The sequence below is a fragment of the Phyllobates terribilis genome, unplaced genomic scaffold, assembly GCF_046119375.1.
Source record: "Phyllobates terribilis strain yellow unplaced genomic scaffold, ASM4611937v1 Scaffold_3__8_contigs__length_932513732, whole genome shotgun sequence".
Lineage (NCBI taxonomy): Eukaryota > Metazoa > Chordata > Amphibia > Anura > Dendrobatidae > Phyllobates > Phyllobates terribilis.
In genome coordinates this window covers 916,900,345-916,924,376 of record NW_027362763.1, presented here as the reverse complement: position 1 = coordinate 916,924,376, position 24,032 = coordinate 916,900,345, and the positions used below count along the sequence as shown (strand labels likewise).

At 44.2% G+C, this 24,032-nt stretch overlaps 1 protein-coding gene across 1 annotated transcript in view; it reads left to right on the top strand.

Moving 5' to 3' along the window:
• SMYD3 (SET and MYND domain containing 3) overlaps positions 1-24,032 on the top strand; it is a 1,332,179-nt gene that overhangs the window by 775,317 nt on the left and 532,830 nt on the right. Inside the window, exon 7 of the mRNA XM_073672800.1 lies at positions 4,490-4,592. Coding sequence (XP_073528901.1) covers positions 4,490-4,592 — 103 coding nt within the window. The remainder of the gene's footprint in view (positions 1-4,489; positions 4,593-24,032) is intronic.

Genomic DNA, 24,032 nt, shown 5'->3' with positions numbered 1-24,032 from the left:
TATGTCCGTTCCCTTCCTTTTTCTGCAGAGTCTGAACTCGTACCTAACTCCTGCTTGTTGTCTCTGCAAGTACTGTGTGAGTATCTGGCTCTGTCTTTCCCTTCCTGTCTGTTCCGTGTGAACAGAGCCCTGTCCTCCCTGCTCAGCCTTGTCTGCACTCTAGCTGTGCTTGCCTGTAACCCTCTGCCTGTATTGTTCCTGAGTCCCGGTGTGTACTGGGTCCTATCCCGCCTGTGTTCCTACCTGCTAGTGCCTCCCTGTCTGCACTCTAGCTGTGCTTGCCTTTACCCCCCTGCCTGCATACCCGCCTGCCTGCATACCAGTCGTGCCTGCCTATACCCTCCAGTCTGTGTGCCAGCCTACCAGCCTGTTCCTGTATTTCCCTGTGTGGGTCAACAGCCGTGTCCGGGGTCTGTCCTGGAGTAGCACCTGGTCCCTCTGCTCGGTTCCTCCTTGGTGCACTGGCGTCGTATGCCGTCGTGCGACCCTGGTCGGATCGGGTGAATACTTAGTCACGCCCCTCCAGGCATTCACTCTCCGGCACGGTCCAGTGGAATCACTACCAATCACACGCACACGCCGCTTAGCCCGGGCGTGTGCATAACAGCATAACACAAACCCATGTTTTCCATATGGAAATGACCTGGACATTCTTTAAAGCAATCTTAAAATGTTTGCATTATAATTAGTGTTGAGCGAGTATGTTCTGTCCGAGTACGCTCGGGCCGAGCTCTGAGTATTTACAGCTGCTCGGTGATATGGTTGAATCGCTCCCGTGTGCATGATTTGCAACTGTTTGACAGCTTTATTACATGTGAGGAATGTGTAAGAAATAGACATTCCTCACATGTAGTAAAACTGTCAAACAGTTGCAAATCATGCACACGGAAGCGATTCAACCATATCACCGAGCAGCTGTAAATACTCGGAGCTCGGCCCGAGCATACTCGGCGAAAGGGTTAATAGAACATACTCGCTTGACCAGGGTTGTCACTTCTATGTGAATAACTTCTATATCAGAATCCCACCCTTCAATTCCCTCTCTGCCAGAGAAACTGCAGCATGCAGTACTGTGCGCAAATTCAGAGGGACCTCGATAGGTCACTGTGTGAACAAGCGCTGAAAAGAGCGTAACCAGGGCACTTTGCAGTAAAATCTTGCTATTCGTCAAGTAGAAGGACCAGAGGGAAGACTTTCACTTGACCACAGTGCATGGCAGCACCATTGTCGCTGTACAAGGTAACACAACTGAGACTCCAAGACCAGATTGTATCTTGGAATACAATAAATGGAAGGGAGGGCTCTGATATTTCAGATCAAGTCCTAAAATTTCATGCAGAAAATAAAAGTAATGTGCAAAAAAAATGGCGGTATACAATGTACAGATGGCGCTGTATACTGCTTACGTGCTGTTTCGATGTGTAGATCATACAGGAACATTTCTTCATTTTTAAGAGGTAGTTATGTGGAGACTGTGCCAGTTACTGTATGTGGCCTTAATACGTGAAAAACAGGAATAGGAGGGCCCTACTTCTGGAAATGCAGTATTCCATATTGTACTAGGGCAAGATTCTCCCTGGTTAGGTCCTCCAAACTGCAAGGAACGGAAAAACACAGAAAGGGTGCAGAGAGTGTTCCAAATGCGCAGTATTACAGGACACATTTTATCTGTGAGACACCTGTTCATTTCCTTAAAAACCTCAAATATTGCAGCTAGGCTTCTAAGCTTTCTACCATTGTAAAAAAAAAAATAAACCATGCTTAAAAAGTGATGCCAAGTTGCCAACATAAAGTAGACATGTGGTAAATGTTACTTATTAACTATTTTGCATAGTAGGATTATATGTTTTATGGGCATAAAAATTAAAAGTTTAAAATGACAAACTTTTCTAATTTTTCAGTAAGTTCTAGATCTATTCATGAATAAAAACAACTCATATGGACCTAAATACACCAAATAAAATACAAAGTGTTAGGCCGGCGTCACATTACCATATAACACGGCCGAGTGCTATGTGATATAACATAGCATAGCACTCAGCCCAGTGTTATACTATGGGGCAGCTCAGATCAGCGATTATTTTCTCATGCCGATTTGGCATGAGGGAACAATCGCAGCATCGAGACTTGATTCACTCATACCCATACAAGTTTATGGGTGCGAGTGAAACATCGGACTGCACTTGCATGTCAGCTCAGTTCAGTCCGATATACGGCGAGTCAGGTCACGAAGGAGATGGAGAAATTACTTTCTCCATCTCCTCCACAGCTGTGCTGTGATCCTCTCATGCTAGAGCATCGCAGCACAGTAGCATGACACTTGGCTCCCACTCGCAGCAGAGCAGGAGCCGAGGGTCATTAGCATATCGCATCCGATGCCATACACTGATGTGACGCCGGTCTTATAAAAAAAATCTCCGATACAGTCAGAATCATATATGTCAGATTTGGGCAGCACGGTGGCTCAGTGGTTTGCATCGCTGTTGCTTTGCAGAGCTGGGGTGTTGGGTTCAATTTCCACCAAGGTCAATGCTTGCTTGGGGTTCTTCCACTTTACTCCCACACTCCAAAGACATACTGGTAGGGAATTTAGATTGTGAGCCCACTATGCGTTTTTTAAACGTTTCCGCAGCGGCAATTGCGCTGCAGAAACGCTTAAAAACGCTTGGTAGAAGGCCTGCCATGTTCCCCAATGATAATCCGCATGTGCTGTGCACATGCTGTGGAAATTTCCGCTGCGGATTATCATTGTAGAAAAAAATGCAGCTCTACCAATTATTTTGTGGAAGCGCTGCGTTTTCGCCGCCATTGACTTGCATTGGACCGCATGGATTACGCATCACTGTACATGCAGAATCCATGCAGTTCAACGATGAGACTCTCCTGCGGGCCCGGGTACCATAGAACCTGCAAAAAAAAAAATTAAATAAAAAATAAATATTATACTTACCTTCTGATGGCCCCCTGTGTCCTTGTCTCTGCTTGCTGGCAGCTCACGGTAGACTAAAGGATCTGCTCTGACGTCATTTAGTCATGTGATGGGTCACGCGACTGCTGACTTCGGCAGGTCCTTAAATCTACCGCGAGCTGCCCGCAAGCCGAGACTAGGACACCGGGGGCCATCAGAAGGTAAGTATATATTTTTTATTTTTTACCATTCTTTGGGTCACACTATATAAATCCATGCCGTTTGCATGGATTTATATAATGTGACCAAGTTGTCAAGCACTTTCCAAGTGATGCTAAAATCGCTTGGAAGGCGCTTGACAACCCGCATGCGGAAATGCAAGTGAAGAACGCTTCACATCCGCTTGTCCCTGGCAGGAAAAACGCATGTACAATCCGCATGTACAATCCGCATGCGTTTTTTCTGCCAGGGAGATGCAGAAACGCTCAGGAAAAAATCCGAAATATTTCTGCATCGTGGGCACATAGCCTGAGCCCCAATGTCTGTAGAGCGCTGTGGAATATGATGGCGCTATATAAGTTAGAAAAACAATACAATGAAATTTGAAAAATGGGACTTGGTCAGAATTGCCAAAACTGGCTGCTGTGGGTAGGGGGTAAGTGCAGAAAAGGAAGCGCATGCCTTAAATACCGCACAGTTTTTTTTAACCTTCTCCACTTTAACCTAAGTGTTCATTATACCCATTCTCCTCTAGAAACACCCATTTTAGAGAAGAATATCTCTATAAAATGGTACGAAATTGAGAATTATGAAGTTGAAGGCATAAAGAAGTACAATAAAGCCTCATGCACTCACTGTATATGAATGCCCTATTATGGCTTTGTCTAAAATGGGGCTATCATACAGTCATGCCATGAGGCTTTGAAGTGGAGTAATGTCAGGCAGATTGCTTATCTAAAAGCAGCGACCCTTAGGCAGTGTATGCTCATTGTCTTTCTCAAATGATTTAGCTGTTCAGCTGAAAGCTGAAATGGCATTGTCCTGAAAAAGAGAAAGCAGCTTAATGGGGTTGTCTGATCTAAAATGAAAAATCTGTAGTGATTCTATGTAACTGCAGACTTGTGAATCCTCACAACGCACGCACTGCACGCTATGAGGATTCTCCGGTGTCAGCGCTGGGAACATTGGTCACATGGCTGCGAGGATGTGATACACATACTCCCGGTCAGAATTAGACTAGACTGTTTCCGGCGCTCTCAATGCAAGTGTATTGAACAAGGCTGAAAGTAGTGTACGTTGGATTCTGGCTGGGAGTATGCATATCACATATTTGTGGACACTTGACCATCTGTCTCGGCGCTGACACCAGAGAACCCATACAGCATGCAGTTCCTGCACTGTGAGGATTTACAAGTCTGCAGTCATATAGAGTAACTGTAGACTTGTCATTTTAGACCAGACAAATCCTTTAACAACATTGACTGCATGGCATGCCCTATTTCCAACAGCTATATCAATTTGTGGCAGAGAAACTCTTTAATTATGTATGAATAACTTTGTTTTTAATGTTTCCTATTTCAGCATGTCCCTTTTAAATCACAGTTGTGATCCAAACTGTGTGATTGTGTTTGAAGGAACGCGCCTGCATCTACGCACCGTCAAGGAAATACCACAGGGGGAAGAGGTAGAGTAATTAACTTGTCCTCCCTTCTGTCATGGACACCTGGAATGGTTGACTTCCAACGATTTACATTCCTAAGTGTTGCCTCATTCCGCAGACTTGATAGACCATCAGTCACTACTCATATATCTCTTCAGAAAAGTTAATGCATTAAGCTGTCTTTACCTGCTGTTAGGATCTCTATGTCACTCCAAGCCCTAAATCACATGTATTCATGAGAAATGTATGTGCATCTTTTTTTTGGAGTCCACACACATACGTATTTCATATTAATTTTAACATTTGAGAAAACAATTTAAAAACAGTCAGGTCCACTAATCATTCCCTAGTCGTGTGCATTACAGATGCTTCTTCCGCAGTAAATCTTACAAATGATGAGAACGCAGAACCTTAACGCTGACTTCTAAACTGTGAACGTCTGTTTTTCTCTTTTGCGTTGTCATGCTATTTTTCTCAGGGTAAATTGTACATGCCATAGAAGAATAATGAATAGTACTCAGTTTCTTGCACAGATAAAAAGTAGACTATATTATTTATATAATCATTGAGATATGTAGGGTTTTTCCTTTATAAAAAAATAAACCTCTAGTGCACCATTACATCAAGACAATTACAAAATGTATCTGTATTTTTCCAAATCTTGTAAAAAGAAGATATTCACACATCACAAGTCATCCACACATCAATACAATGTCATGAGTTACTAAAAGCAGCAAAGAATAATATGACAACATTTTTTTTAAAATCAGGACTGGTTATAACCTTGAATAGTCACTGTTGTGTCTGCAAACTTTGCATAGATCCATTGTACAAGCGAATATAAGAATCTTTATAATACGGGTGCTTCTCACAAAATTAGAATATCATCAAAAAGTTATTTTATTTCAGTTCTTCAATACAAAAAGTGAATCTCCTATATTATATAGAGTCATTACAAACAGAGTGATCTATTTCAAGTGTTTATTTCTACATATATGACACAGGAACTAGGGCATTATAAAATATAACATTTATTGATAAAGACAATGAAAATAATATAGATATGTGTAAACGGGAAAAGTAACACAACAAAACAAAACGGTCACAAGGGGGCAGTAGCTATTGCATTATATTCATACAAAAATCAACCAATCATATACCAGAATACAAAATAGATGTGCAACAGGGTCCCTAAATAAATTATAAAATAAAGTGCATAGTGCTACATGTAAACTCTATAGAGACAAGAGCATAGTTACACTGTCATTGAAAAGGTGGTATAATGCAAATGCATGTATGAAGGAAGTAAGATAGCCAATACTGACCCCCAAGTGACCAGATCCAACGCGCGTTTCGCCAGAGGCTTTATCCTTTTTTTTGTCCGCAATTGTCTATACTTATGGATATCTGATTGGGGGCCCTTCACCCGATATTTTGAAGATATGGTGCTGTTCCAATTTTGACTCTCTCTATATCTATAGATTTATTTATAGCGCAACTGTATGGAACTGCACATTATTGTTGAGCCCCTCTGTCTATATAACACACGTATGCTTATATATGTAGCACTGTCTCTTGCTATATATAAATATGTATGTGTACACAAATATACCTGTGTAATATATAGTAGTATATTACACAGGTATATTCACATCTCTCTCTATGACATACACGAACATATATATATGCGTGTGTGCAGATAGATAGATCTCAAGAGAGTGCTACATATTCATGTATTATGTAGGCAGAGACCCAACCATATTGTGCAGTTACATAAAAGACCACTATCTCTAGCTTTCTCTCTTTCTCTATAATCTATACAAACACACGCATATTTTATATATATATATATATATATATAGCACAGGCCAAAAGTTTGGACACACCTTCTCATTTAAAGATTTTTCTGTATTTTCATGACTTTGAAAATTGTACATTCACACTGAAGGCATCAAAACTATGAATTAACACATGTGGAATTATATACTTAACAAAAAAGTGTGAAACAACTGAAAATATGTCTTATATTCTAGGTTCTTCAAAGTAGCCACCTTTTGCTTTGATGACTGCTTTGCACACTCTTGGCATTCTCTTGATGAGCTTTAAGAGGTAGTCACCGGAAATGGTCTTCCAACAATCTTGAAGGAGTTCCCAGAGATGCTTAGCACTTGTTGGCCCTTTTGCCTTCACTATGCGGTCCAGCTCACCCCAAACCATCTCGATTGGGTTCAGGTCTGGTGACTGGAGGCCAGGTCATCTGGCATAGCACCCCATCACTCTCCTTCTTGGTCAAATAGCCCTTACACAGCCTGGAGGTGTGTTTGGGGTCATTGTCCTGTTGAAAAATAAATGATGGTCCAACTAAACGCAAACCGGATGGAATAGCATGCCACTGCAAGATGCTGTGGTAGCCATGCTGGTTCAGTATGCCTTCAATTTTGAATAAATCCCCAACAGTGTCACCAGCAAAGCACCCCCACACCATCTCCTCCATGCTTCACGGTGGGAACCAGGCATGTAGAGTCCATTCGTTGACCTTTTCTGCGTCGCACAAAGACAGGGTGGTTGGAACCAAAGATCTCAAATTTGGACTCATCAGACCAAAGCACAGATTTCCACTGGTCTAATGTCCATTCCTTGTGTTCTTTAGCCCAAACAAGTCTCTTCTGCTTGTTGCCTGTCCTTAGCAGTGGTTTCCTAGCAGCTATTTTACCATGAAGGCCTGCTGCACAAAGTCTCCTCTTAACAGTTGTTGTAGAGAGGTGTCTGCTGCTAGAACTCTGTGTGGCATTGACCTGGTCTCTAATCTGAGCTGCTGTTAACCTGCGATTTCTGAGGCTGGTGACTCGGATAAACTTATCCTCAGAAGCAGAGGTGACTCTTGGTCTTCCTTTGCTGGGGCGTTCCTCATGTGAGCCAGTTTCTTTGTAGCGCTTGATGGTTTTTGCAACTGCACTTGGGGACACTTTCAAAGTTTGCCCAATTTTTCAGACTGACTGACCTTCATTTCTTAAAGTAATGATGGCCACTCGTTTTTCTTTACTTAGCTGCTTTTTTCTTGCCATAATACAAATTCTAACAGTCTATTCAGTAGGACTATCAGCTCTGTATCCACCTGACTTCTGCACAACACATCTGATGGTCCCAACCCCATTTATAAGACAAGAAATCCCACTTATTAAACCTGACAGGGCACACCTGTGAAGTGAAAACCATTTCCGATGACAACCTCTTGAAGCTCATCAAGAGAATGCCAAGAGTGTGCAAAGCAGTCATCAAAGCAAAAGGTGGCTACTTTGAAGAACCTAGAATATAAGACATATTTTCAGTTGTTTCACACTTTTTTGTTAAGTATATAATTCCACATGTGTTAATTCATAGTTTTGAAGAGGTGTGTCCAAACTTTTGGTCTGTACTGTATATATACACACACGCATATATTTATATTTATATTTATATATATATATATATATATATATATATATATATATATATATATATATATATATATATATATATATATATACACACACTGCATATATGTTTACATACAGTTCTCAAATGCACCATACTCGCCTGCATGCACTTTTCACATATATGCAGACATTTCACACATGTATACACACAATTATACATACACTGACCATATGAAGTAAAGAACACCCATCTTTTCTGGCATATATCTTCCTCAGCGTTTAGTTTCTGTTGCTCGCAACATTTTTCTCCTTTCAAGGTGCTTGTGGTAACAGTGGAGGAGAGGCACAAATAATCACTACTCCAGCAGGCTTCATTGCTGGACAGTGTGAAAGAAGGAACTGGGAGGTGAAGGAGGAAACCGGAGAGAAGCCTCCAGCTCACTGCCTGGTGAGTTATGGAGCACAGCACATACCCAGAGCTGCATGCTGGACTGACCACATCCAGCTCAATCACAGTGCCTGCCGGGGCTCAGATCGGCAGACTGCATTCACTTTCCTTGATGCACTGCATCATGGGAGAGTGAGATCAGCACAGCAGAGAAGGGGGAATTCCTCAGCCTGGCTGCGACTTCAGCTGCAGTTGGCTCAGTTGAGTGGAGGCTAGTGCCAAGAAAGGGAGTTTTTCTCCCACTTGGTATATGCCTTGTTTATAATGTTTTGGTCAAATGAAAAATGTTGTTACATCTGTATTTAATTTAAATAATAAAAAATTTAGAGATAGATGCACTTTAAAATCCGAAATGTTGGCCTACTGAAATGTATGTTCAGTTAATGCACTCGGTCGGGGCTCCTTGTGCATCAATTACTGCATCAATGCGGTGTGGCATGGAGGCGATCAGCCTGTGGCACCGCTGAGGTGTTGTGGTGAGAAGCACCTGTGGCGCCCCTGTGGGTTCAGTCACCACAGAGGTACTGCATCTCACCCAGAGATGTGGTATCCCACTCTCAGGTAAGGATGGAGTACTGCCCGGGACCCTAACACCTGCATCCAACACATCCACTTCAGTAGGGCCGGGGTGAGATTGCTCCTAAGGAAGAGCACAGTCCCTGGTCCCTGGCTGGAGTGGAGGGGAACCAAGTGAGGGGGAACCATGTAGTGGGTGTGGGTGGAGGAAGCAGTTCAGGGGAGCACTTGTGAAGGAGTTGTATAAAATGGGAAGCCATCTTGGGGAGACAAGCCAGTGTGAGAGGAGGAGTGGAGGGAGCAGGGGCTCTGCACGAGCTCTGCTCCAGAGAGGGCCTAGCAGAGAGGCCAGGAGGAAGAAGGAGAGAGGAGCAGGAAGGAAGGCTCCAGGAGGAACTAGGGGATCCTAGGGTTATGGGCAGTGCTGGAGGCCACCCGTACGCCCGAATCTACCAGGTGTGAAAGGATCAAGCCGCAGAGGGGACCAGCCCCTAAAGTAGTGGAGAACTACAAGGCTCAGCTAGAAACCGGAGGCTTCTGTACTTTTAGGGTGCAGTTGCCACAGCCACAATTACATCACCGAAAAGGTGGTCGCAGAGGGTTCAGGGGACTGCAGGTTGCCCGACAAGACCCGAGGCTACCGGATTGGGACACTGATTGTGAGGTGCAGGGCAGGAGGGTGAGAGCCAGCGCAGGAAAACGACTGAGAAAGGCACATAGAACGGGGTCCTGTCAGGCACTCTTGAATTACCTGAGGGATTGCTGAACCCCTGCCAGCGCGACGTGGGAGGCTGTAACCTGTACAGTGCAACCTGAGGAACTTAACAACTGTGAGTAGACTCGGAAGACTGCACCCCACTGTCTCTGTGAATTACTACTGCGCCATCACTCCCTGCACTACACTGCACTACAACGCCCAGCAACATCTACAACATCTACACTGCCCTGGAGCTAAGCTCTACCTGTGGAGAGCTAAACCAACTCTGCTGCATTAACAACAGCTCCAGAGGACCTGCTCCGCAGCGACGGCTCCCTTTAGCCGCATACCACAGGTGGCGTCACGAACTGTATATAAGAACTATAAATCCCCTGCAAATATTCCCCTTTGGATTGACCGCCCTGGGTCACGGACCTGGTCACCGCCACTGTGACATCTCCCCTAGCAACGACCAGCCCAGCACAGAGTACCCCACGGCCCAGGGGGCGCGTCACACCTGTATATCTTATCAAGGGAATATTTTTCTCTCTCCACTTATAAGTCACTTCTTTCTACTTCCTGAACTGATCATTTGTTCACAAATACAGCTTCAATCAGTTTGGTTCAAGTCAAGATGGACTGCTAGCTTACTGAAGGATCAGATTACAGCCAAGTATTGAGGTCTATGGAGAGGTTGGGAGGTGTAAAGTGAGTGAGAGTCACAGACACAAACAGACCACACTGCTGCATTCGAGTTAGTGTTTTTTCTTTCTCTATTGCTGGATTCATAGCTACACTGCTCAGTACTGCTATATAATGGACTTCATGCTTTTTCTTAAAAGTTACCAAAAGCAGCATGCATCCTTTTAAAATACTTGTTTTAGAAACTAGTAAGTTATTCTTTACCTCCCCTCTATTCTCTCTTGTAGCTAGAAAGAGCTATACATAAAAATAAGTGCAAGTAAAGGAGGGCAAAATTCAGTTGGCCAGTGACTTTTCTGTATTGACTTTTCACTTGAGCTTCAGCCCAAGAAACTTGAAAACCATACACAATAGACCCGACTATTGTGTTCAACTGTGAATCTAAAGGTATGTGCACACATTGCATTTTTGATTTTTGTAGCATTTTTGTTACAAAACCTGAACGATTTCCTAGTACCAGCAAAGTGAATGAGATTCCTGATGTCTCATACATGTTGCTTATTTTTGACTCACAGATTTACAGCAGATTTAAATCTGCAACATGTCAATTCTTTCCGAATTTTTGCTGCAGATTTTACCCATTCTAATAAGTGGTGAAAAATCAAAAATGCATGTAAAAAAACACACAAAAAAACAAAATGTGGCAAAATCTGTTTATTTTATGCAGTGTTTTTCCTGCCAACACATCAGGAATTACAGAAGGATTTTCTGCTGAATATCCTGAACATGGGCATAAACCCTAAGAGTCAACACTGTTTACCTACACTTAAAGGGAATCTGTCAGCTTTATTTTACACCCCCTCAAATTGTTTGTATACATGTAGATCTTGCAAGTTTATCCTTGCCTTTAGCTAGCCAGGTCATATCTCCATTACTAAGAAATCACTATTTGAATCAAGCCAAAGTGCTTTGGTTATGATGAAGCACTTTCCAAGCCTGTAACCACAGCTCTATTCCCTCTCCAAGCACTGCCTTCTCCTGCCTAATGAATTACTCCTTTGCTTGAATTCACACATATTTCTGACTATTATATGAAATAAATCCTGTGGTTTTGACCTGTTTTCCCCTCTGCATACTTTATCTCTGATTCTCAGTTGTCTCTGAGCTAGTGGATAGACACTGTGATGTCTGTTATGCAGTACAGAGAAGCATAAGGGATCCCAGCTCTCCTGTTTTTGTGCAGCACATATTCAGAAATATTCAGAAGCAGCAGCAGTACACAAGGTGTGTTATAGAACTAAACAGTGTAGCTGTGAACCCAACTCTGATATGCTGCAAAGATGGCTGTCAGTCAATGTGCCATGGCGTGATTATAGCGACTGCTCACTATATATTGAGCGATGACTGAAGCCACACTGACATACAGTACAGACCAAAAGTTTGGACACAGCTTCTCATTTAAAGATTTTTCTGTATTTTCAAGACTATGAAAATTGTACATTCACACTGAAGGCATCAAAACTATGAATTAACACATGTGGAATTATATACTTAATAGTGTTGAGTGAGCATGCTCAACACTACTCGGTACTCGCCCGAGCATCTCACTACTCGGAATGTTCGGCGAGCACCGAGCATTTTCGGGTTACTCGGGTGGGAGCTCGGGTCTCCGCCCTGCATGTTTGGTGCTCTTTACAGAGCCAATAAACATGCAGGGATTGCCAGCCAGTCACTGTAATGCCGCAGCCATGTTGGTTGTGGGCATTACAGTGATTTGCTGGCTGCACAGCGTCACCTCGAATATTTAAAACCGGGCGTGGACACAGTCGCTCTGGATCAGACAGTGTAGGGAGAGTGCTGCTGAGCTAGGGAGAGATTTATACTGCAAAATAGGTAGTGTATGGTCTCTAAAGCCTGCAAAATCAAACAAACAGTCCTTCTGAGGACTAATATTCATCCCAGATAGACAAGGACTTGCACGGGGATAGTTGCAAGTCTGCATCTTCTGATGCGGCAAGGATCACTTCTGATGGGCACACTTTTAGGCAGTGACCTGGGTGTCAGAGATGCTTCCAGGGGTCTTCCCCATGCTGTTCCCATGTCTTTTCAGCACTGTATGCATGTGTCACACAGCACATGGCCAGATAAGGTTGTAAAATGTTAAAATGACATTTCCCGGTGAATGCATTTGTCATGGTTGAAAGCAATACAAAAGTGCAAAAACGCATAAAAAATGCTACTTGTGAACATAGCCCAAGGTGTGGAGGAGTATTTTTGTTTTTGGTTATTTATTTTACCTTATACACAAGTCTTTACCCTGGAAAGGATGTTCCTTAACATATTTCACAGGAAAGCAGTTTGTTTAGTTTTTGAACGTTTTATTGTGTGCCCGTAAAAGTGGCTTAATACCTCTGACCACGTTGTTGACAGCAGTGACCTGGGGGTCAGAAATGCTTCCTGGGGCGATCCCCATGCTGTCCCCATGTCATTTGAGCACTGTCACTATCATTTTGGGCACTTTTTAGGCATTCTACAGACTGCCGGGGGTGCCGCCGCAAAAATGCTCGGGTCTCCCATAGACTAACATTGGGCTCGTTGCTCGGGTCGAGCACCCGAGTATCACTGTGAGCTCGGCCCGGGTTTCGAGCACCCGAGCATTTTAGTGCTCGATCAACACTAATACTTAACAAAAAAGTGTGAAACAACTGAAAATATGTCTTATATTCTAGGTTCTTCAAAGTAGCCACCTTTTGCTTTGATGACTGCTTTGCACACTTTTGGCATTCTCTTGATGAGCTTCAAGAGGTAGTCACCGGAAATGGTTTTCACTTCACAGATGTGCCCTGTCAGGTTTATTAAGTGGGATTTCTTGCCTTATAAATGGGGTTGGGACCATCAGTTGTGTTGTGCAGAAGTCAGGTGGATACACAGCTGATAGTCCTACTGAATAGACTGTTAGCTGCTTTTTTCTTGCCATAATAGAAATTCTAAGTAAAGAAAAACGAGTGGCCATCATTACTTTAAGAAATGAAGGTCAGTCAGTGCGAAAAATTGGGAAAACTTTGAAAGTGTCCCCAAGTGCAGTTGCAAAAACCATCAAGCGCTACAAAGAAACTGGCTCACATGAGGACCGCCCCAGGAAAGAAGACCAAGAGTCACCTCTGCTTCTGAGGATAAGTTTATCCGAGTCACCAGCCTCAGAAATCGCAGGTTAACAGCAGCTCAGATTAGAGACCAGATCAATGCAACACAGAGTTCTAGCAGCAGACATATCTCTTCAACAACTGTTAGGAGGAGACTTTGTGCAGCAGGCCTTCATGGTAAAATAGCTGCTAGGAAACCAGTGCTAAGGACAGGCAACAAGCAGAAGAGACTTGTTTGGGCTAAAGAACACAAGGAATGGACATTAGACCAGTGGAAATCTGTGCTTTGGTCTGATGAGTCCAAATTTGAGATCTTTGGTTCCAACCACCGTGTCTTTGTGCGATGCAGAAAAGGTGAACGGATGGACTCTACATGCCTGGTTCCCACCGTGAAGCATGGAGGAGGAGGTGTGATGGTGTGGGGTGCTTTGCTGGTAACACTGTTGGGGATTTATTCAAAATTGAAGGCATATTGGACCAGCATGGCTTCCGCAGCATCTTGCAGCGGCATGCTATTCCATCCGGTTTGCGTTTAGTTGGGCCATCATTTATTTTTCAACAGAACAATGACCCCAAACACACCTCCAGGCTGTGTAAGGGCTATTTGACCAAGAGGGAGAGTGATGGGGTGCTACGTCAGATGACCTGGCCTCCACAGTCACCAGACCTGAACCCAATCGAGATGGTTTGGGGTGAGCTGGGCCGCAGAGTGAAGGCAAAAGGGCCAACAAGTGCTAAGCATCTCTGGGAACTCCTTCAAGATTGTTGGAAGACCATTTCCGGTGACTACCTCTTGAAGCTCATCAAGAGAATGCCAAGAGTGTGCAAAGCAGTCATCAAAGCAAAAGGTGGCTACTTTGAAGAACCTAGAATATAAGACATATTTTCAGTTGTTTCACACTTTTTTGTTAAGTATATAATTCCACATGTGTTAATTCATAGTTTTGATGCCTTCAGTGTGAATGTACAATTTTCATAGTCATGAAAATACAGAAAAATCTTTAAATGAGAAGGGGTGTCCAAATTTTTGGTCTGTACTGTACCTGAAAGCCAAAGGCTGCTGGGAAGACTAAAGTTCACTTCCTCTGGTTAGCCATGTTGTGAGTTTGGTGGCCGCACAGCTTTAGAAAGCTATTAATTTGCAGATTAATCCAATAGTGTTTGGGGATGTGACAAGTTCCAATTATCATCTAGATGAATCTACATGTTGCAATAGCATTTTATGCATCGCTCATGTGGATATGAGGGATCGAGCTGTAACTATCATGTGCTCCTTCCCCATATAGGTGTGTTATGTTGTTTTAAATCCTAATATATTTTACTTCGAAAAGTTGGTAAGTCCGATCTATATTTGTTTGCATCTTGGTTTGTTTGGGTTTCATTCTTTTCCTGTATTATCCAGGTGTATGGATTTTGTATATCACAAAAATTAGGAAAAAAATTAAAAACATTAGGAAACATCAACATGAAGTATGTGAAATCGATATGCCATCATATATTGTTCATGTCTGTTTTGTCTAGATCACTGGTTCCTATAGTTGGAGCTTCACATGCTGAAAAAACTATAAGAGTATATTGTGTAAATGGACTACACAAGTAATGGCCCATTTAGATTTAGCCATTAATTGGAGAAAGAGTGTTCTTAGGAACCCTTGTTCTTAACTACCGGCTCTTATAAAAAGGCCATCAATCACCCAACGAACAAGCAGAATGCTCATTTGTCTGGTGTGATGGTCTTTCAGCTGTGTAAACAGGTGATGTGCTGATGATAGTAATATATCCTATGGGCAAAGATACGTGATAAAGGATTAGATGAACATTGACGATAAAATGGAATTAACAAAGACAACAGTTGGGTGGCATTCACACATGGCAGTTGCATAGCTTTTTTTTCCCACAATCGCAACAGAAACGCATTATCTTGTTGAAATTTTCAGAGTTTGCTGAAAAAAAAGTTGCAGCTGTACTATAATAGGGGCCACAACATGCGAAAACAGCCTTAAATTTGTATAGTTAAGGAATGATTTATTAAAGGGGTTGTCCGGTCTGAAATGATAAGTCTGCCTTCACACTGTGTGCTTGCAGACTTAGGAATCCCCCCAGTGCAGTAGCGCATGCACTGTGCGCTGTGAGGATTTGCTAGTTTCTGAGCCGGGAATGGCAGTGATGTATGCGATATGCATACTTCGAGGGGAAGCTGTCCAGCCTGGAAACTCGGCCATCCAGTGTGTGGCCGCGCATTTAATTAAGACAAACTGAAAAGATTTTATGTAGCTGAATAGTTTAATAATGTAAAGCAGAAACCTGCAAAAATTTTTTTTTAATATATATATATATATATATATATATTTATATATATATATATATATATATATATATATATATACATATATATATACAATGCTCAACAAAATAAAAAATAAAGGGAACACTCAAATAACACATCCTAGATCTGAATGAATGAAATATTCTCATTGAATACTTTGTTCTGTACAAAGTTGAATGTGCTGACAACAAAATCACACAAAAATCATCAATGGAAATCAAATTTATTAACCAATGGAGGCCTGGATTTGGACTCACCCCCAATATTAAAGTGGAAAAACACACTACAGGCTGATCCAACTTTGATGTAATGTCCTTAAAACAAGTCAAAATGATTCTCAGTATTGTGTGTGACCTCCACGTGACTGTATGACCTCCCTACAATGCCTGGTCATGCTCCTGATGAGGTTGCGGATGGTGTCCTGTGGGATCTCCTCCCAGACCTGGACTAAAGCATCCGCCAACTCCTAGACAGTCTGTGGTGCAACGTGACGATGGTGGATGGAGCGAAACTTGATGTCCCAGATGTGCCCAATCGGATTCAGGTCTGGGGAACGGGCGGGCCAGTTCATTGCTTCAATGCCTTCATCTTGCAGGAACTGCTGACACACTCCAGCCACATGAGGTCTAGCATTGTCCTGTATTAGGAGGAACCCAGGGCAAACCGCACCAGCATATGGTCTCACAAGCGGTCTGATGATCTCATCTCGGTACCTAATGGCAGTCAGGCTACCTCTGGTGAGCACATGGAGCTGTGCTGCCCTCCAAAGAAATGCCACCCCACACCATTACTGACCCACTGCCAAACCGGTCATGATGAAGGATGTTGCAGGCAGCAGATTGCTCTCCACGGCGTCTCCAGATTCTGTCACGTCTATCACATGTGCTCAGTGTGAACCTGCTTTCATCTGTGAAGAGCACAGGGCGCCAGAGGCGACTTTGCCAATACTGGTGTTCTGTGGCAAATGCCAAGCGTCCTGCACGGAGTTGGGCTGTGAGAACAACCCCCATCTGTGGATGTCGGGCCCTCATACCACCCTCATGGAGTAGTTTTCTAACCGTTTGTGCAGACACATGCACATTTGTGGCCTGCTGGAGGTCATTTTGCAGGGCTCTGGCAGTGCTCCTCCTGTTCCTCCTTGCACAAAGGTAGCGGTCCTGCTGCTGCGTTGTTGCCCTCCTACGGCCGCCTCCACGTCTCCTGGTGTACAGGCCTGTCTCCTGGTAGCACCTCCAGCCTCTGGACACTACGCTGACAGACACAGCAAACCTTCTTGCCACAGCTCGCATTGATGTGCCATCCTGGATGAGCTGCACTACCTGAGCAACTTCTGTGGGTTGTAGAGTTCGTCTCATGCTACCACGAGTGTGAAAGCACAAGCAACATTCAAAAGTGACCAAAACATCAGCCAGAAAGCATTGGTACTGAGATGTGGTCTGTGGTCCCCACCTGCAGAATCACTCCTTTATTGATTGTGTCTTGATAATTGCCAATAATTTCCATCTATTGTCTATTCCATTTGCACAACAGCATGTGAAATTGATTGTCAGTCAGTGTTGCTTCCTAAGTGGACAGTTAGATTTCATAGAAGTTTGATATACTTGGAGTTATATTCTGTTGTTTAAATGTTCCCTTTAGTTTTTTGAGCTGTGTATACAGTATATATAGTGGTTAAGTCTCTTGCTCTGCTGCACTTGGAGGTAGATATAGGACACTGTCTCCTTCAATGACGTGGTTTATTATAAAAATCATCATAAACCACAGCCAAGTGGAAAACATAAACACAGCCTTCCTGGCATAACAGGAGACAAAAGGGAAAAAAAGGTACAAACAGTCCTTACTTCGGCCGAGGTCCGGCCACTCAGGGTTAGCAAACAGCACACAGTCCAGTTTAGCACAAACAGAAGCTCCTCTCGCTCAGGAGCTAGCTTCCACACACTGAACACACCTGAGTGTAAAGGCTGGCTCCCTGGAGTGGAGATATGGTGGATGGCCTCCCGCCCTTCACTTAGCCATCCATCTATAAAAGATACCCTTGTAAACCTGGCTCATTAACCCTCTCTGCACCTAATATGCAGGAGAAACGTCCATGCTTAACATCACTGAATTTAATAGCCTCAGTGAAACATATCTCCCCTCCGACACTCTGCCTGTGACTTTGTCACATATCCCCCCCCTGCCCAAAGCCGGGGGTTTTGGCACCTTCACTCGTTAGACAGGGAAGTTTGGACAGGGCACCTGCATTAGTATGTAGTTTCCCGGGCCTGTGCTCCACCGAAAAACTAAAGTCATGGAGTGTCATGATCCACCTTGTCACCCGGGCATTCTTCCCCATCCTTTCCCTCATCCATCTTAGGGAAGCATGGTCTGACACTAACCTGAATTTTGCGGCCTAATAAGTAGTATCTAAGGGTGTCAACCGCCCACTTGATGTCCAAGGACTCTTTTTCCACAATAGCATAGTTCTTTTCGCAGGCCGAGAGTCTTCTTCTCAGATAAAGAATGGGATGTTCCTCCCCATTTATTTCTTGGGATAAGACGGTCCCTATGGCGGTGTCTGAGGCATCCGTCTGGACCACAAACTCTTTATTTTTAGTCAGGCTCTATCAAGATCGGCTGCTTACACAGGGTGAGCTTCAGTTCTTGGAAGGCCACCGCCACCTCAGAAGACCACTTGGCCATCGCCATCTTCGTACCTCTAAGCAGGTCGGTCATGGGTGCTGCTATCATGGTGAAATTCGGGATACATCGCCAATAGTATCTCACGATTCCCAGAAACACCCATACCTGTTTCTTGGAGGCCGGTTGTGGGCAATTCTGCATTGCTTCCACCTTGTTCACTTGCGGTTTTATTTTGCTCCTTCCAACAACATAGCCCAAGTACTTCGCCTTTCTCTTCCTATGGCGCATTTCTTTGGGTTTATGGTAAAGCCGGCCTTCCTCAGTGACATCCAGTACCGCCTGGACCTTCTGCTGGTGACTTCCCAAATCTGGGCTGAAAATCACAATGTTATCCACCAGGTAAGCAGCAGCGTACTTCTTGTGCACAGCTAGGATCCAGTCGATGGCCCTCTGTTAGGTAGCTGGGGCTCCCTGTAGACCAAACGGCATACTGATGTATTGAAACCACCCGTTGAGTGTAGAGAAGGCAGTCTTCTCCTGGGCAGCTAGGGACAGGAGAATTTGCCAGTACCCCTTGGTTAGGTCCAGGGTAGTAATGTACCTGGCAGGCCCCAGCCTTTCAATAAGTTCATTGACCCGGGGGATCGGATAGGCATCAAACTTGGACACTTTGTTTAGTTTTCTTTAACCGTTGCAGAAGCGACATTCTCCATCCGGCTTGGGTACAAAAACAATAGGGCTGGACCAGATTTTCAGACTCCTCAATGATGCCCAGGCTCAACATTCTCGGCACCTCCTTGGAGATCACTTCACGGCGTGCTTCGAGAATTCGATATGGTTCACCCGTACATGTGGTTCCGTCAAGATCTCATGCCCCACAACTTGCATACATCTGGGCAACTCTGAGAACAGGTTTCGGTTTCTCTGTAGCAGTTCTCAGCACTGTTGTTTTTGGGCTGGTGATAGTGTCTCTGCCACAGTGACTTCTTCAACCCCCAGACACGTAGCTTCCACCAGTTCCCTGTCCCGCCACTGCTTAAGCAAGTTGATGTGGTAGATCAGGTACGGCTTTCTTCTACCTGACTGGTGGATTTTGTAATTGACTTCACTCAGCTTCTCCACCACCTCGTACGGCCCTTGCCATTTGGCCAGAAGCTTACTTTCAACCGTGGGTACTAACACTAACACCCGGTCTCCAGGGCTGAATTGTCTCAGCCTTGCGGCCCAATTGTAGACCCTTGCCTTGGCTTCTTGTGCCTGTAGAAGGCTCTCCTTCACAATTGGCATCACATACTCGATAATGCTCTGGTGGGGTGTAATCTCTGCTTCCCAGGTTTAATTTGCTATGTTCAGAAGTCCCTGAGCGTGCCGTCCGTATAAGAGCTCAAACAGTAAGAATCCTGTAGAGCTCTGTGGAACTTCCGTAACAGAGAAAAGCAGGTATGGCAACAGGTAATCCCAATCTCGCCCAACTTTCCCTATGACCTTCTTAAACATCAACTTCAAGGTCTTGTTGAATCTCTCTATCAGGCTGTCCGTCTGTGGATGGTGTACAGGCGTCCAGAGTTGTGTAATCTGGAGAGCCTTACACAGCTCCCACATAACCTTCGACATAAACGGAGTTCCCTGTTCCATCAGGATCTCCTTTGGCAGGCCCATCCGGGAGAAAATATGCACTCGTTCTCTGGCAATACTTCTGGCGGAGGAGTTTCTCAATGTTACTGCCTCCGGATACTGAATGCCCCCTGGGGGACTTGACCAGCGGCCCGACAAGGTCCATGGCATTCCGGTCAAATGAGACCTCTATAATAGGTAATGGTACTAGGGGGCTGAGGAAATGGGATACGGGAGCCATTAGCTGACAAGTGGGGCAGGACTGGCAGTAATTCACAATTTCACGGTGACATCCAGGCTAGTGGAACCTCTGCAGGACCCGCTCCTGAGTTTTGTTGACCCTTAGATGCCCACCCAAGATATGAGAAGGGGCCAGGTCTTACGACTACAGGAACCCGGCACCACCAACTGCTTTATCACTTCCCCTTTTGGCTTAGTGACCGATAAAGAAGTTCCCCATTGAGTGTAAAATATGGGAACCTGGTGTCAGCCCCCGACTCTTGAGCAACCCCATTGATTACAATACATTTTCAAAGGCATACTTCAAGGTAAGGTCCTGCATTTGCACTGTACCAAAGTTTCCCCCAGACACCCCCAAAATCCGGAACCTTGGCCTCTGGGGTCACCATCTCGTTCTCCTCGGCACCCGCAAGGACACTCAGGGGGAACTCATCTGCCTCTGACTGCGACTGTGATGCATCATGGTGTACCCGTCACCCGCTTGAGACACTTGGCACCCCTGCTTTCCGCCAGAAGGCCCAGAACAGACTGAAGTCCAGCCCTATTATCACCGGGTAGAGCAGGTCCTTAACCACCCCAACCTCATGGGACTCAGCCCCACAGTCAGTCTGTATAGTCACTCAGGCAATAGGGTAATCCTTGGCATCCCCGTAAATGCACCGCACACCCACGTTTTTCCCGGGGACCAGCTGGTGTGGGAGCGTGGCCCTTATGAGAGTCACCAAACTCCCTGAGTCCAAGAGTCTTGCCACCAGTACCCCATTAATGGTCACAGGACATGACTGTGACCCCTCAATGGGCTGATAATCCACACTGCAGGTGGGGTAAGCATAGTAGGAACAGCGGCGTGCCAGGCTACAGTCCATTGGCTCAGAGGATAGGGGGCAGCAGGCAGCTACATGGCCTGAGCCATGACAAATCAAACATATAATCTCTCCCGCAGGGACCTTGGGCATTACCTCCCCCGCCCCTTTGAAACTTGGATGCCCCACCCCCTTTTGGGCCTCTGCCCCAGATTGGGAGCCCTAATATGGAGTGGGCTGCTTTCCCAAGGAACCCTTGACCCCCTGATACCTCTCGACCAGTCCGACTAGTTCATCTGCGTTCCAGGGACCACCCTGGGCAACCCAAGTCTGTATCGGCCTCGGCAGGGAATGCCCTGACAGTCATTGTTACCCCCAAGCGTGCCAAAATTTAAGTTTTTAACTTTGCATACTCTTTGGCATCTTGTAAGGCCAAATCATAATACGCCTTCTGGGGTTCCCCAGTCAGGTATGGCGCCAGCACCTCTTCCCATTGTTCTGGCGGAAGTTTCTCCCTCTTGGCGACCCTTTCAAAAATGGTTAGAAAGGCCTCTATATCGTCACCCGGGATCATTTTTTGCATTGCAAGTGTTACCGCCTTCCGGACGTGGGAGTCATCAGCCAGACCTGGGGGTGATGTGGCCTGTCGGCCCTGGATGGCGGTCGCCAAAAGCTGCATCTGCTGCTGTTGATCCTGCTGCTGTTGACGTATCTACTGTAGCAATAACTTGTTTGTCTCCTCCTGCTACTGATGTGTCAGGGCAAGGTGCTTTATTACGTCCTCCATGCTGCTGGACATCTCCTGCTGGCTGACGGCCTTTAGCCAGGATATCCACTGTTCTCCGTGGCAGGTACATGTGTTCCTGGGATCTTGCCCACATTCTCCACCACTTGTGGTAAAGTCTCTTGCTCTGCTGCACTTGGAGGTAGATATAGGACACTGTCTCTTTAAATGACTTGGTTTATTATAAAAATCAGCATAAACCACGGACAATTGGAAAACATAGAAGTAAGAAAAATAGATTTGCACTCCAAGAATTCATGCAGAAAAAATAAATTTATTGTACAAAACCATTCAGTTTGTTGCCAATATATGTTAATGTTTCGGCCTATTTATTGGCCTTCTTCAGAACTATAAACAAAGTATAATATATATATATATCAATACATTGAAACAAAGTAAAAGAAAGGTACAATATAGTCATATGGCAATATATCCAAACACATATGAAAAAAATGGTTAGTACATCACATCTCAGAAAATGCTTATAGTCATACCGTGAGTAAAAGAAGATAGTGAATCTATCTATACACTAAAGTAGCATATCTGATCCAGAGGCATATAGAGAAAAGGGAATAAAGAAAATAATGAAAACACCATTAGCAGAATATTGTAGCTGTGTAAGTATGGCTGGAGAAAGAGCTGTAATAGAATAAAGAGCTAAATTAAGATATTGCCCATCATTTAACTATGGAAGAAAGACAGGTGCAGACATATAAGCAAATCTATTTTTCTTACTTCTGGAGTGGTATCCTATTTGTGCACCCTTTAAGAGAGTGCCACGCAGCCCTTTTTCAAGTGGAAAACATAAACATAGCCTTCCTGGCATAACAGGAAACAAACGGTGAAAAAAAAGGTCCAAATAGTCCTTACTTCGGCCGAGGTCAGGCCACTCAGGGTTAGCAACAGCACATGGTCCAGTTTAGCACAAACAGAAGCTCCTCTCGTTCAGGAGCTAGCTTCCACACACTGAACACATCTGATTGTAAAGACTGGCTATTTAAAGCCCAGACCACTCCGTGGAGTGGAGATATGATGGATGGCCTCCCGTCCTACCCTTAGCCATCCACCTATAAAACATGCCCTTGTAAACTTGGCTAATTAACCCTCTCTGCACCTAATATGCAGGAGAAACTTCCATGTTTCACATCACTGAAGCTAATAGCCTCAGTGAAACATATCTCCCCTCCAACACTCTGCCAGTGACTTTGTCACAATATATATATATATATATATATATATATATATATATATATACATATACATATAAGCACACATATGTTATTTCACTTCTGAAAACTGCATGTCATTAACATGAAAAGACAATAAATCAAAGATGGCTAAATGGACAAACCAACTTGCAATGCAACTTGTCTTTTTCTGCTGCAGTATCCATTTATTATTCTTCTGAAAATATAATTACAATTATGTTTAGTATTTATCCTCTAGAGTAGGGGTGCACAACCTGCGACTCAGGGGCCACATGTGGCCCCCAATGCCATTCTGTGCAGCCCCCAACCATATGGACAGAAAAATGTTTGACTCACAGGTTAACTATTAGTGATGAGCGAGCATGATCGCCACTATTTGTTACTCGCCCGAGCATCACAGTGCTTGAGATGCTCGTTACTCGGCAAGTATTTTTTGAATGCTTAGGTGGGAGCTCGAGTCCCCACCCCACAGGTTGGGTGCATTTTAGGCAGCCAATTAACATGCAGGGATTGTCTGACAGTCACTGTAATGCCATAGCCATGTTGGTTGTGGCATTACAGTGATTGGCTGGCTGCATAGCGTCATTTTGTCTATATAAGACCCAGGAACCTATGCTCGTCACAGTCTACCCGTCAGACAGTCAGAGTAGGGAGAGCTGCAGCTGAGCGAGGGAGAGAATTGGCGGTTATTTCAAACAGAGATTCTACACCACAATTGTAAATCTACTCTAACAGTCCTTGTTAGGGCTCATTCTGAATAAAATATTAATCATGCTATTAGCACTACTTAGGCAGAGTTTGTGGAGAGCTAATATAGTACAGAACAGAGTCTATTGCACTTTCTTTCTGCTGCTGGAACTCCTATCAATAGCCCTAGATATTAGGGATAATAATATCTTTTTTGCTCTTAATCCTGATGATTTTGGTGACCCGCAATAGAATACACCATTTTAACAGCTTCATTTGCTTGTTAGCAGCATACTGCCAGACTTGGTTGATTTGACT